Here is a 14,101-nt window from a genome sequence, read left to right as displayed (position 1 = left end):
AGTGGCATTCGGCCATCCATAATTAGCTCATCTATAAGAATTATTTTTTATTTGAAGACAGATTTGTGTTATGGTTAGCCATCCATATATGATAGTGAAAATGTAATGTAGCATGTACAAATTTATCCAGCTACAAAGTTCTCATTAGAAACTTTCAAGTATTTTTACCTTTTTATAATCTCTAAAGAATATTTACTTATTTTAATAATTTTTTCCCTATGGCACATAAACATTATTGTACTTTTGTTTCAACTTATTTTTTAGCATGATGCTAGCCAGGAAGGGTTCACCATTGCTTGTATATAAAATAATGTGCGTGATTTTCTCTTTGCATCATATGACACTATTTAACTAATAACTATTTTTATTAATTTGGAAAAAAAAATATTTGGATTGCTGCTCTGGCTCATTCTGGTGGGTATGTATATCTTAGGTTTTGCAATTGAAATTCAAACAATATTTGTAAATTTGGTCAGTTAATTTTCTTAGTAATTTTTTCAGAATTTTGATAAATAATTTTTATATATATAATAATTGACATTTTAAATATGACAGACTCCATGTTGTCTGCCATAAGTTTTTTTAATGCATTTATTTTTGGAACATTTTCTTTTATTAAATTTATTTTCTTTAATCAAGCTTATAGGTATGGTACAACTTTAGTTCCATTTACTGAAGAAGATAAAATTAATATGGAGTACAAGTCAGGTGATAAAGGTATTAAAGTCCTTGGCTTCACTAAAGCAGAAAATGTAAGAATTTTTAAAAGAAGCTTTCAAACGGTTTAATACAAATTTTATGAGGACCACATACCTCAAGGTTTTTTTATGTATGGTGTTATTCTGAGAATAAGTCAATATGTTTTTCCCCATTAAAAATATTGTTGAAAAAAATCTAAACTAATCCTTTATGTGGCATGAATTTATATTTAATTCTTTGTGTAGATTCACCATTTGACATGTAAAAACGAGTACATTAAAATCATCATTGCTCTAAAACTTGTTCATCCTTATATTCAGTAGTTGGGCATGGTTTTGTAGTAGGATGCTTGTTCAAGGTATGTTAAACTCATAATCAATATGTGTGGCAGCATGTGTTGGTTACAGTGTTCACTAGTTATAGATAGGGCTTCAAGAAAAGTCTTACAAAGGTGTATAGCCTCAGATTCCGGCATTATTAATGTATACACATACAGGGTGTTTCAAAAACAGCTTTACAGCTTTGAAAGTGTATATAAATTTATTTAGAGGATAAAGTTATATAAATTATTTATTTAGAGGACATACACAATATTTTGAAATGTCAGAATGTAACAAAACACTTCAAGTTTTACCTAGGATAGTTATGATTCAATGTGACTTCCATTTGTAATGCGGCAGACATCTCATCTGTAGTCAATTTTTTGCCAAACACGGCTTAGCATCTCTGGCATCACTTCTGCAATTGCGGCGGTAATTCAAGTTCAGAGCTCAGTGACATTTGCAGGTAAGGGGGGGCTCAGTGACATTTGCAGGTAAGGGGGGGCTCAGTGACATTTGCAGGTAAGGGGAGCTCAGTGACATTTGCAGGTAAGGGTAGCTCAGCAACATTTGCAGGTAAGGGAAGCTCGGCGAAATTTGCAGGTAAGGTTGGTACATACACTAGATCTTTAACAAATCCCCATAAGAAAAAATCCATGGGTATAAGATCCGGGGAACGAGGTGGTCATGCTATTGGCACCCCTCGACCAATCCACCGACCTGGGAAATGGGTGTTGAGGTGCTCGTGCACTTCTCCAAGGTAATAAGGGGGGTGCACTGTCTTGCTGGAAGTGAATGTGTCCTTCTTGGTCATCTTCATCAATTTGTGGAATGAGGAACTGTTAGAACATGTCTAGATACATGATACTGGTAATGGTCGTCTCTATGAAAAAGAAGGGCCATACACTTTTTCTTTGTTGAGGGTGCAAAACACATTGACCTTTGGGCTGTCACAAACATGTTCCAGGGAGGCACGTAGATTTTCGGTGCCCCAAATGCTGCAGTTGTGGGTGTTAGCCTTACCAGTGACATGAAACGTGCTCTCATCACCGAAAATTATGGAGGCCAGAAATCCCTTTTCTTCTATCTGATGCAACATTTGCATACAGAATTCCTTACGAACCAGCTTATCTGCATTTGTAAGGTGTTGCACAATGGATAATTTGTACACCTTTAAGTGTAAACGTTCTTGTAACACTCGCCACACAGTCACATGTGGAATACCACTTTCATGAGAACACACTTTGCGCTGACTTTTGTGGACTTTGAATGAAGCTATCCCTAACCTTTTTCCATGACATTGTCAGGTACATGTAGCCGACCAGGTGCACCTTGGCATGGTGCACAGAACATCTGGTCTCAACAAAATTCTTGTGCCACATGTACATTGTAGGCCTACTGGGAGGTTCCTTGTGATACTGAGTGTGAAACCTCCTTTTAACTTCTGTAGGCAGACTTTGTTTCTTCAAACTAAAATGCATAACGAGTCCGCTCTGCACCTGTGAAAGTCAGCATCTTGATCTCAACTGCCCAGGGTATTTGGGTATTACAGTTGACATGCATTACACTTGAAGTGTATTGCTACATTCTGACATTTCAAAATATTATGTATATCCTCTAAATAAATTTATATACTCTTTCAAAGTTGTAAAACTGTTTTTGAAACACCCTGTACAGGTATTCTCTGATTTATGTTAATTGCAAATTATGTAATTTCTGTGTAACATAATTTTTAATATTAAAATTTTAAATTCTAAATTTAAAAACTTCCACTTCTTCTCTTCCTTTAAAAGTTTTGTAAGAGGTGAAATCTCAATAATTGGGCCTTGCTTGTTTTTGACAACACACCTGGCCATCCTGTTAACAGTGAAGACCTGGATGACAACATGTATGTTGTTTAGATGTCAAAAATTATAACCTTTCTGTTTCAATTTCATAGACTAATGGATTACATCAATATTCAAAGGCTGTTATATTGCAGAAAACGTAGAAAGAAGTCAAAAATGTTGGCTACAATGAAGTGTTTAGTGGAATATAAGGCTGGAGTATATGCATGTTGTTCAGGAACTATTATTTTATTATTATTATTGGCTATATGGTGCAAGGAAGCCTGAGGCTTATGCTGCACCAGCCAAAAAAGAAAAAAAAATTTGAGTTACCCTGAGAGAGAGAGAGTCAGAAGTAGAAGGGAATCACCAAGAAAGAGAAGAATGATGATATCCAGCTCAGGACCCTGGGCTGGATATCATCATTATACTCACCAGATGTGAGCCCCTGGGGATAAAAACTTGCCCGTATTTCCAAAATTCGGTTACAAAAAAGATCTGATAGAGTTGGAGCAACAAAGGAAGTAAGAGGGGAAAAAATTGACCACGGGAATGCATCTCCATAAAATAACATATAAACTTATATATGCAAAAAATGCATGTCTGATTTCCACTCATAGGAACATATCCCAATGTAAATTGCAGGCTACCTGTAATAAAAATTCTGCACATGAGAAAAGCAAGTTTTTTTTTTCATGCCTTGGGCATCAAACCCCAAGGCTTCCTTTTTTGCCAAATTCAATTGATATTCCGAATAAAGCCCTGTTTTTTTTTTTTTTTTCAATTCCTACTATTAGTTCACACTCTCCTTATATATATTTATATATCTTGTTCAAATTTTCAGTCGTTAATAAAATACTTTTTATTCATCCACTCAAGTTCAAATACATTTTTTTAAACTTGTAGTGGATGACACTTGATGTTAATACAGTTTTTTCAAATATTAATTCATTAATTAAATTTAATTAATTAATTTTAGTTTTATATGGGAGAAAAAAATTTCTCTTATATAAGATATTTAGGAATAAAATTGAAATCAATTCCATCATTTAGGAATAAAATTGAAATCAACAGGTAGTAGCTCAATCGGTAAAATGCAAGGATTTCAGTATTTTTCACGTGAAGGTGACGAATGAGAGTTCAATTCTTGCGAAAATCAATAATTTTTTGATAAATTTTTGTTATTCATCCACTCAAGTTCAAATACATTTTTTTAAACTTGTAGTGGATGACACTTGATGTTAATACAGTTTTTTCAAATATTAATTCATTAATTAAATTTAATTAATTAATTTTAGTTTTATATGGGAGAAAAAAATTTCTCTTATATAAGATATTTACCAGGATATAAATTTAGGAATAAATACCATCAGTGGCGAAGCCTGTAGATTGCTGGAAAAAAATTTCTTTTTCAGATTCTTTTTTCATTCTGGGTTCTAGTCTGAGTCAAGGAGGGAACAAAATGGAAAATGAAACATGTGAATAAAAATAATAGTCCAACACCATATATAGAAAGGAAAATGGAAAATTGCAAGGAAATCCGCTTTCTATTTTGCCACTTAATATTGTGATTCTGTCATATGTATATACATATTTATATTAATTGTAATTATTTAATAAAAAGTAACTAAAATAAAATTTTTCTTTGTTGACCTAAGTAGGAATTGACTTTAAAAAATTTTTTTTTATATTACTTGTTTATGTTAATCTTAAAAATTAGAGTTCATTTATTCTTAGAATAGAATGATACTTATTATAAAAGTATGTTAATTATAATAATCTGCTAATATCACTTCTGGCTCTAAAATGCATAGCATGTGAATTAATTCATAAAGAATCTGAAAAGAATTGGTTTCATTTTAATGCTGTACAAGTTGAATGATGCTCTATAAATTATTCAACGCAACTGGTTTGATTTCTTTATCCAAAAACCAGAAAAATCCAAAAACTGGCAGTGTTCAAGTGCCAAGGTTGTTGGATTTCAGTGTTGCACTTGTATTATTATTTTATTTTATTTTTCAGTTTAGCATTTCTTGGGTTAGAATTTTACACAAATTTCTAAACTAGGAAATACAGTCAAACTTGGTTATAACGAGCATCAAGGGACCGACAAAATTTCCTTATAATTGTTACTCACTATATCAGTGTTGAGTTAAATCTACCTCCTATTTTTTTTTAATTCTGAATTATTTGTTATAAAGGTAATTCAAAAATCAAAAGAAATATTAGAGAGAAAAAAATAATATTACTATTATATTTACCTACATATTATTTGTATTCAGTTTTTAAATCAATCCAGCCAACCATTGTTACATACAAAATCGTCGCATTCAACTCGTTTAGCAAATTTTTCCCCTTGAGCCTTCAAGATCGGAACTTCATCATTTTTTTTTTTTTTTTTTTGGTGGCTGATGCTGCATAAGCTCATACAATTGCTTTCTTGCATCACATGCCACTACTACTACTACTACTACTATTATTATTTGTAACCTCACACTTTCTAAATTTTTTTTTTTTGGTTATGTTCTTTTCCAGTGTTGGTGTGTAAACATGTTTATTCTTCCACAATGTCAATACTGTTGAAGTGGACAAAGAAGACTTTTTACACATTTTAACATTTTTTGAACCACGTTTTAACTCACAAATAATTTTGACTTTTCATGAATCAAAAGAAACTTTATTTTGTTAGTAGACATGTTTCTGAAGGGAGAGTTCATTTCTAATTGATTTTACTTTAAAATTATAGTAAAGTGATCTGCATACAAAGTTCTTAAAGTCTTGATTCCAAAATTCTTAGAAGTCCTGAAATAAATTTATAGTTCAGTGAATACAAGACAATCTGTAAATAGGGTAAAGTGACAAGCGGAATGCCAATGCACTATTGCATAGCCCCCATACCTGAAAGGACAAGGTCATAAACTGGCTGCTAATCCGATGCGGGTGATCATAAAAGCTAAGTCGCCCTTTTCATTTTTGTCTATTCCAAGAATTGGGTTTTTTCGACTACCCAAGCAATTAAGAATGTTTGCATAGTTACCAAAATTTGTACGGTTTATCCATGAAGTACGCTCGTTATAACAGTGAGTGATTGTATGGGAATACGGGTACATTAAAATCATTATGACATTTTGCTCATTACAGCCGTGTTCGCATTATTTCCGTGCTCGTTATAACCAAGTTTGACTGTACACTGGTTTCAAAGAAAGTGCATAACCTAGGAATTTCACATTTCTAACCCTTTTTAGCGATGGTATGTTGCATTAATGACTAGCATCACAAATAAAAATATAAACAACAGATATTTATTAATAGTTAAGGCAAAGCTAAGTAATATTTGACAGGTGCTCTCAAAATATTCCAAAATGAGCATTTGCAACCTTTATACAACAGTTTTGGTAAACATGACAATTATAGCTGAAATGTTATCAGAAGCCCTCAGTTTGCTTCAGTTTATCATTTTAAATGGAAAACAAAATGAAAAGTTCACCAGGTGCAAACTGATATTTAGTTGAACCACCTCTGGTCCTGATGACAGCAGCACACTGTCGAGGCATTGACAAGATCAATTTCTGAAGATAATCAACTGATAGTTCATGGTTCCAAACAGGAATTATGGCTTCCTGAAGTTCACGAAGGGTCTTTGGTTTCTTTCTGACAACTACAGATTCCACGCGATGCCAACAGGATTCAGGTCCGGGCTGTTTCCTGGCCAGCTAAGAGTTGTAATGGATCATTCTTCCAACCATTTTTTCACCTGTAACAAATGTAAACACTGTTGAACCACTAATGCAGAAATTGTTGAATTACTGTTGAACCACTAATGCAGAAATGAAGCTAAAGAAACTACAGAAGTGCCTACTTACTCTTTTTGTCTGATGACAAGGAGCAGAGTCGTCCTGAAAGATGCAGTTACTTGGCAGGTTGAAATGGTCTCTAATGGTTGGCAGCAATTTGCCTTGCAATATAGCCAGGTATCCATTGGCATTTGCAGAACCTTTTATAAACTGCAGGTGACCTACTCCACAATACGAAATCCCCATATCATTTGACTAGTAGGGAATTTTATTATAGACACCATGCAGTCTGGATGATATTCTTCACTACATCTATGGCGAATCGTTTGTCTCCAATCAGAGCCATGCTGGTTGAATTTCTTTTCATCCAAGAAAATAACTGACTTCCACTGCTCGGAGGTCCATTTGACATGCTCCTTACACCAAATTAATCGGGCCTTTTTCATTTTTTGTGTGAGGAGGGGCTTCTTCTTAGAACGATGGGCTACAAGTCCATTTTTGAAGAGGCATCTTGTGACTGTTACTTCACTTGCTACCACTCCTGTATGTTCTTCCCATTCTCTTTTCATCTCAGACAAAGAAGCTTTATGGTTTTTAAGGCATAAGCACTTTAAAAATGCAGTCCTGTTTTGGCGTAGAGATAGAGACTCGTTTGTGTCTGGTTCCTTTTTTCCTATCAGCAGAACCAGTATTCTTGAGTTTGGAAAGAAATCTACTCACTGTCGACTGATTACAAGACACTCTATAAGCAATATGACGGGAAGAACATCCTTCCTCATGTAAAGCAACAGTAGTATTCTTTCTTCATTGCATCGACTGCACGTAACTTGCCATCCTGACACAAGCAAGGAATGACTGCAGCTCTTTGCAGAGCGTGCTTGTATATCTGAAAGTAACAGCTGATGCAATATTACATCATCACCTACGTGTGTGTCAATCTTATCTGATGCAATCTGTAAGAAATATTGCCATATACTTACGTTATTCGGATGACAATTATAATTTTAAGGGGTGATGCACTTTCTTTGAACACCAGTATATTAAATTTAATATACTACATATATTAAATTTAATATTAATTCATAGAATCATTGTTTTTTAGTTCTCTTTCTGTGCCCACGTTTCTATCATCGTCATAGTTCTTGGACCTGAGCAGCTATGTTTATGGCCAAAATTTTTATGACTGGAGAAACAAGTACTAAAAATTTGCAACAGTATCAATCTAATAAATTTGACACTATTCTGGCAAATTTTTATAGTATTCTAGCTTGTTATTTTTATGAATCGTGTGCTGAATCATTTTATTTTTCCGTATTGTTATTTTATTATTACTGTAATACAATACTTTCAACTGTTGCATTATTGAATCTGCATTTTAAGCTGCATTTATATTGTAATACAGTATTGTTTTGGCATTGGTATAGTAAGGAGGAGGAGGAACACCACTATTGAGAAAGTTAGAATTATATATTCTGTTTCACATGTAAGAAATAGTGAAATTACATGGACTGCCCGTTATCACTGGAAGAATAGTGAAATGTGCATTTACTTCTGGAGGCTGATTGTAAGTGGGTGTTAAAAGCAAAGAGGGAGAAATTATTAAACTTTCACTACATTATTGCTTATTGAAAATTTAATATATATATTTTTCTTCTTTCTTGGACCTGGCCAACATGTAAGATGTGCATATAAGAATATGCATATATAAAAAGTTTACAAACTTTCCATTCCTTTTTTGTAAAGTGGGTTGTCCATGTAAATTTTGTCAGAATTTGAACACAGATTTATATAAAAGTTGTCAGTTATAGCAGTTGTCCGTATTAAATAAAATTGCTGAGGATTTTGAATCCATGTTTTATTCTTTCTGTTGATTTAGAGAGAGAGGTGTTGGTCTACTGAAAATCATTAAATAATGAAGCCAGCAGTAATAATCAGAAGATAAATAATTCAGCTGCAGTATCTGGAATTCAAATTATTAACCTCCCTCCCCTTTTTCAAACTTAAAATGCAGAAATCACATTGAGATTATTTTTATTGCTTTATTGAACATCTAACAGAAAACGAATACAATAGAAACTCTCATAACCAGCCTCCACTTAAACTACTCACTGGACTAACTGACATGGCTTATCCTCTTTAAAACAACTGTCTGATGCTGATGGCACACTGCAACATGTTATAGCCACTTCTCCAGTATGCTTGCAATTAGTATGTACACCCTGCTCACCTGTTGAATTGTATGCTTACTGAGAGGCCAGTTGTGTGAGCTCCAAATCAGGTTTACACCAGTAAAATTGTTCATTATTATAATTACAGTACATAATATTATGTACTGTAATTATAATATTATGTAAATTAATGAAATATGGGCGAGAAAAAGGAATTATTGTTTTTGTGAAAACTAAGTTGGATGCTCTAGAAAGACTTGACAGAAGTGAGTCTCTAAAAAAAATTGCAGTTGAATTAGATTTGGGAGAGAGAACCATAAAAGATTGCAAAAAAAATCTTAAAAAAATCTAGAAGGATTTTGCACAAAGTTTGTTCCACAAGTGTTGTTGAGTTTTCACTCCACTAGAAAGAAACAAAAATTAGATATTATTATTAGTAATGGCCATATGGTGCAAGGAAGCCTAAGGCTTACGCTGCACCAGCCAAAAAAAAAATACAAAATAAATAATGATAAAATTAAATAAAATAAATAATTAATAATAAGAGAAAAGGAAACAGGCATCCTGTGCATTTCCCTCCTCCCGTAGGTAACTATCCAGCTGACCTTTGAATTTCCCCAGACTGTCAGCTCCACCACCCTGTAGGTAACTTATTCCATTAATTTATAACTCATTGGCTAAAATAAAACTTCCTGCATTCCAGTCTAAACATCTCTCCCCATAACTTGAATTTATGGTCCCTAGTTCTAGAATCATTTATAACCATGAAAATTTTATCTTCATTTATTTTACTATTGTCTCTCAGAGCTTCAAACACCTCAATAAAGTCACCTCTAAGGTGCCTACATTGAGGTATTTTGATTTTTGCCATCAGGGAGTACATGCATTGCTATTGCACCTTTGTTAATAACTCATTAAGCTGCTGAACTCACAGGGTGAAGCAATGTTTCCTTAGTATGCAAACAAAGTTTCAAGTTTCTAGGTTTCTTAATTTTGGGGCTATGGTGCTGATGTACTTACATTTATATCAACGTTGTAGTTGCTGCTCATATATTGTCCTCCATGTTCTTGAAGGTGAAACATTTACACAATGTTTCAAACTTCTGGTACTTGTGGTAGAAGATATTTGTACAGCACAAAGTATATGCTTTTCAACATTTGCAGTTCATCAAAATCTCTCTCTCTCTACCATTTACTTGTAATAGTTTCAGTGCACCTCTTTCTCTTAGTTATCTCCACAGCAGACAACTAATAGAAATAGATGCTTTATGATTTGATACTTATTCATTTGGAAATAATTTTTTGCATTTCTGTGAACAGCAACTATGGAATTCTTATGAGTCTCACAAGTGAACAGATTTGTAGTTTCTCCCATAATATTAGTTTAACAGATGGTTATCTGTAAATAATGAGGCAGTCATCATAGAACCGTATGTACTCTGCCACACTGGTTACTACTAGCCAATGTGGCAGAGTACTAATTACTCAGTAGGGAGTAATCATATTAATTACTCGCAGCTGAGTAATTAATTTGATTTGTATAGTAGAGCAACATTATTCATGTCAGTACATATGTTTTATGTTTCTTAAAGCCCAGTTTAACAATCATATTTTTATGACATGAATTTGAGCTTAAAAATGTTCTGCCATTTTACAGTTTTTAATTTATGATTAATTTTTAATATCTAATAGATAAATATTTAATAATGTTTAAAGAATTTTGAAACATATGCTAATAGGAACTTTTTTTTTTCTTATTTTTAACTGTACATTTGTTTTGTGCAATTTTAAAAGTGTGTGTGTGTGTGTGTGTGTGTGTGTGTGTGTGTGTGTGTGTGTGTGTGTGTGTGTGTGTGTGTGTGTGTGTGTGTGTGTGTGTGTGTGTGTGTGTGTGTGTGTGTGTAGTAAAACAGTTCTGTTTTAACCATTGTCATGAGTAAACCACATTTTTGCATGAGGCAGTTATTGCTGTATTTAATTCATACAGTCATACAATGTGTTCATAACATGTATTAAATGATTTTGTATCGTGCTAAGGACTAGCTTAAGGTGTATGTTAAGGATGTGGTATATACAGATGCTGCAAGTTTAGTGGGGCATACCTAAAGCAATAATAAGCTGACATTTGATATTTTTAATACTTTTAATTTGGGATTTCATTCTTGCACACACCAGAATAAAATCCCAAATTAAAAATGTTAATAAAAGCATTAATATGGACAATAAGCATATGGAAATAAGGCATCTGCGAGGAGATCTGGTTGAGGTGTTTAAGGCTCTGAATGGATTGCTAAATGCTCAGACAACACATAAGGGGTAGGTAACAAATTTGAATTGAGGAAAGATAGTTTCAGGATAGATGTTGTGGAAATATCTTTCAGGTTGAGGGTAGTTGATTGTTGGAACAAACGTCCATCTGGTGTTGTGGAAGTGAATAATTTGAATAAATTTAAGGAAGAATTAAGGAAAATTATTAGAAGGGATGGATAGGTGGTATGGGAAAGGAAGGTTGTTTTTTTTTTTTTTTTTTTTGGCTGACACTGTATAAGCTTGGTTCCTTGCATCATTTACCAATACTAATGTAGTTATTAAAAAAAAAAAAAAAAAAAAAAGTCATAAAAGTCTGATATAGAATATAATCCAACCTTGTTAGGTTATGTTAAAAGAAAAATTGTGTAAAGAACAAAAAATGTATCTTTTTTCCAAGATACACTTTTTTTTTTCTTTACACAATTTCTAGGGCTACCTGAATTCAGTAACTAGAAGGAATACTTTTATATTTAAATGGTTTTATATATGTTTATTAAGTATGATATAGATAATACTTTTTGTATGTTCAATAGATAAAACGGCATCAGTATAGTGGAAACAAAACAACATACATTGTCAGTCAGAAAAATAATGAGGTGAGTATTCTATTTTCACAAATTAACTTTTATAAAGATTTAATACCATAGTTTTTTCAAAAAAAAAAATCCAGATAAACAAATGAAAAAACTTCAGTTGTGTATTAATCTTTAAAAAAAGGGTGATTTTGTATAATTTATTTTGAATGATTCAGTAGAATTCTGTTAAAAAAGGTCTTGTTGATTTGTCATTGGTCATTGTTAACAAATGTATTCTTGAAAAACCACACTTGTTAAAACCGGAGACTTATGAAGTTATATGGCACATAGGGGAAATACAATATATCTGTGCCCCATTTAAATACAAAAATAAAAATAATAATAAATGTGTTCATCTCTACTTAAAAAATATTGTGACAATTAAGATTAAAATGCTATAAGTCAACAAAAAAAATCTAAAGATTAATTTTCCTTGCATTTAATGCTAGTGTTTCTTTTTCTATACTTAGAAGATCTGGATTACTTTTACCTTTTCTCTAAGTCAACCTTGCCCCACCAATGCTTTTAAATAGGAGAGAATTAATTTTACTTGTGGTGCCCCCCACTCCAGACTGTGGAAAATGCCCCTCGGCTGTCCCCATCACTACACCACTGGTTAAAGCGTAATTAAAAGGGGTTTGCACCATTTTAATTTTCTGTTAAAGTACCGTATCTGTGTAAAATAAAAATCTGATAAAATATGTAATAATAAAAGTATATAATAATACTTACATAATATATTAATATTATGTAAGTATCCAAAGCTTACAGGAAGACATCTTTATTTCTTCAGTAACCTGTGTGATAAAGGCCACAACAAGATACATTTATACACATCACATGCAGTTGCAATGTTGTAATGTACAGATGTGTTTATCTGAAGTTGTGGTATCAGAAGGAGAAGACATTATTATTGACATTGACATTTTTCTAATATTGTAGTATGATGCTTTTAAAAATACATTAAGACGACAAAAAAAAAGATGTTTGGAGTCATAAACCAAAATGATCATATCAGTATATATTGCATAACCAAAAGTATTGGGAAACTAATGAAAGTGCACAATTTTATAAATTGTTGGTTTGTGCTAAGGATGCAGTTGGTATGTGATAAGAGTTACTTAGCACAGGACTTAGTGTACGGCATATCTCAGACCATCCCAACATATTGAAGATTTCTGTCTGGAGTATCGTATGCAAGTGGAAGTCAGTTATGCCAGATTTGAATGTTGACCCGGGAGATTATGTATTCTAACGGGGGGGGGAGTGTCTGAACATTTGGTTGTGTTGTCCACAGAAACTGTTCCAAAAATTGCCAAAGAATCATTCAAGAAATCCAGGAACATATGGAAGCAACTGTCACCATGTATGCTGTATTAAGAATATTTCATTAACATAGATCTTTCATCACAAAAGTTAATTGGGAGCAGTGATGTCATTCTTGAAGGTACTAGCATCTGGAGGAGTGGAAAAGGGATTCTTTGGCATGAGAAACCTTAATAAAGACAGTATTCCTCAAATGGAAAAACTTGGGTGTGGTGCCAGTCTGGAGGATATTTTGAGAATGATTGCAGCTGTGATGCATGCTGGTGGTGGCAGTAGCAACCTGGTAGCTTGGGGAATCTTTTTTTTTTATGTGGTTTGTTGTTGGCTTGCTGATTTTTTGTGGCTGGTATGTTTCACAAGTAATAATGTTGTGACATCCTAGATAATTCTCTTCCAACACTGATGCAATTGGCGCCTCCGTAGCCAGGCGGGAAGGGGCAGCAGTGCGTAGCACACGCTTCTTGATTAGACCAGGGTTCGAGCCCGTCACCACCAAATAAGGAGGATGCGGAAAGGTCAGGGAATGACCACCGCATATCCCGGAGCAATATGGCCTTAGTTGCTAATGCTCCTAAAAACCAAACAACAACAACAACAACAACTGATGCAATTTTATGGTTATTTATGTCATTTTTAGCAGATGCTCCACTTCAAAGATTGGTGTTGATGGCTTGGGAGAATAATGTGACGTTAATGGACTGGTCTTATCTGAGCCAATAGGCCCATTGTGGGATGAATCGAAAAGATAGGAGAATTCATCTGTGGAGACCAACATCTAGTAGTGAATTAAAAACTGTTCTGTTGAAAAATAGAGAATTATTTGAACTATTTCTTTACTGCTTAATGTTTTTATTGCACTGATGTATCATGATTTGGCAGTAGGCAACTGTTTTGTGAAGACCACAAGCCAAAGTAGTGCTGCACTGTATTAAAATCTGATGTAAATCATTTTTACCTTTTCTCTTAGTGTCCCAATACTTCTGATACAATTCACTTATAGATACATTATTAAATTAAGCTATATTAAATTAGAGTAAACAAAAATTGACCTCCCATCTATCAAACAACTAAATGAATAACTTT

General features: G+C 33.3%; 1 protein-coding gene across 2 annotated transcripts in view; it reads left to right on the top strand.

Annotated features, from left to right (window-relative positions):
• The window catches only part of LOC150075349 (DNA repair protein Ku80-like), a 143,759-nt gene that overhangs the window by 57,359 nt on the left and 72,299 nt on the right, over window positions 1-14,101 (top strand). For both annotated transcript variants that reach the window (XM_090388268.1, XM_090388267.1), the window contains exons 8-9: window positions 640-752; window positions 11,651-11,713. In XM_090388268.1, the coding sequence (XP_090244394.1) occupies window positions 640-752; window positions 11,651-11,713 (176 nt within the window). The remainder of the gene's footprint in view (window positions 1-639; window positions 753-11,650; window positions 11,714-14,101) is intronic.

Source organism: Mastigoproctus giganteus, chromosome 14 (assembly GCF_048544385.1).
Source record: "Mastigoproctus giganteus isolate SK-2022 chromosome 14, ASM4854438v1, whole genome shotgun sequence".
NCBI lineage: Eukaryota > Metazoa > Arthropoda > Arachnida > Uropygi > Thelyphonidae > Mastigoproctus > Mastigoproctus giganteus.
Note: the sequence above shows the minus strand (reverse complement) of the source record. Positions and strands in the feature narration are given on the sequence as shown.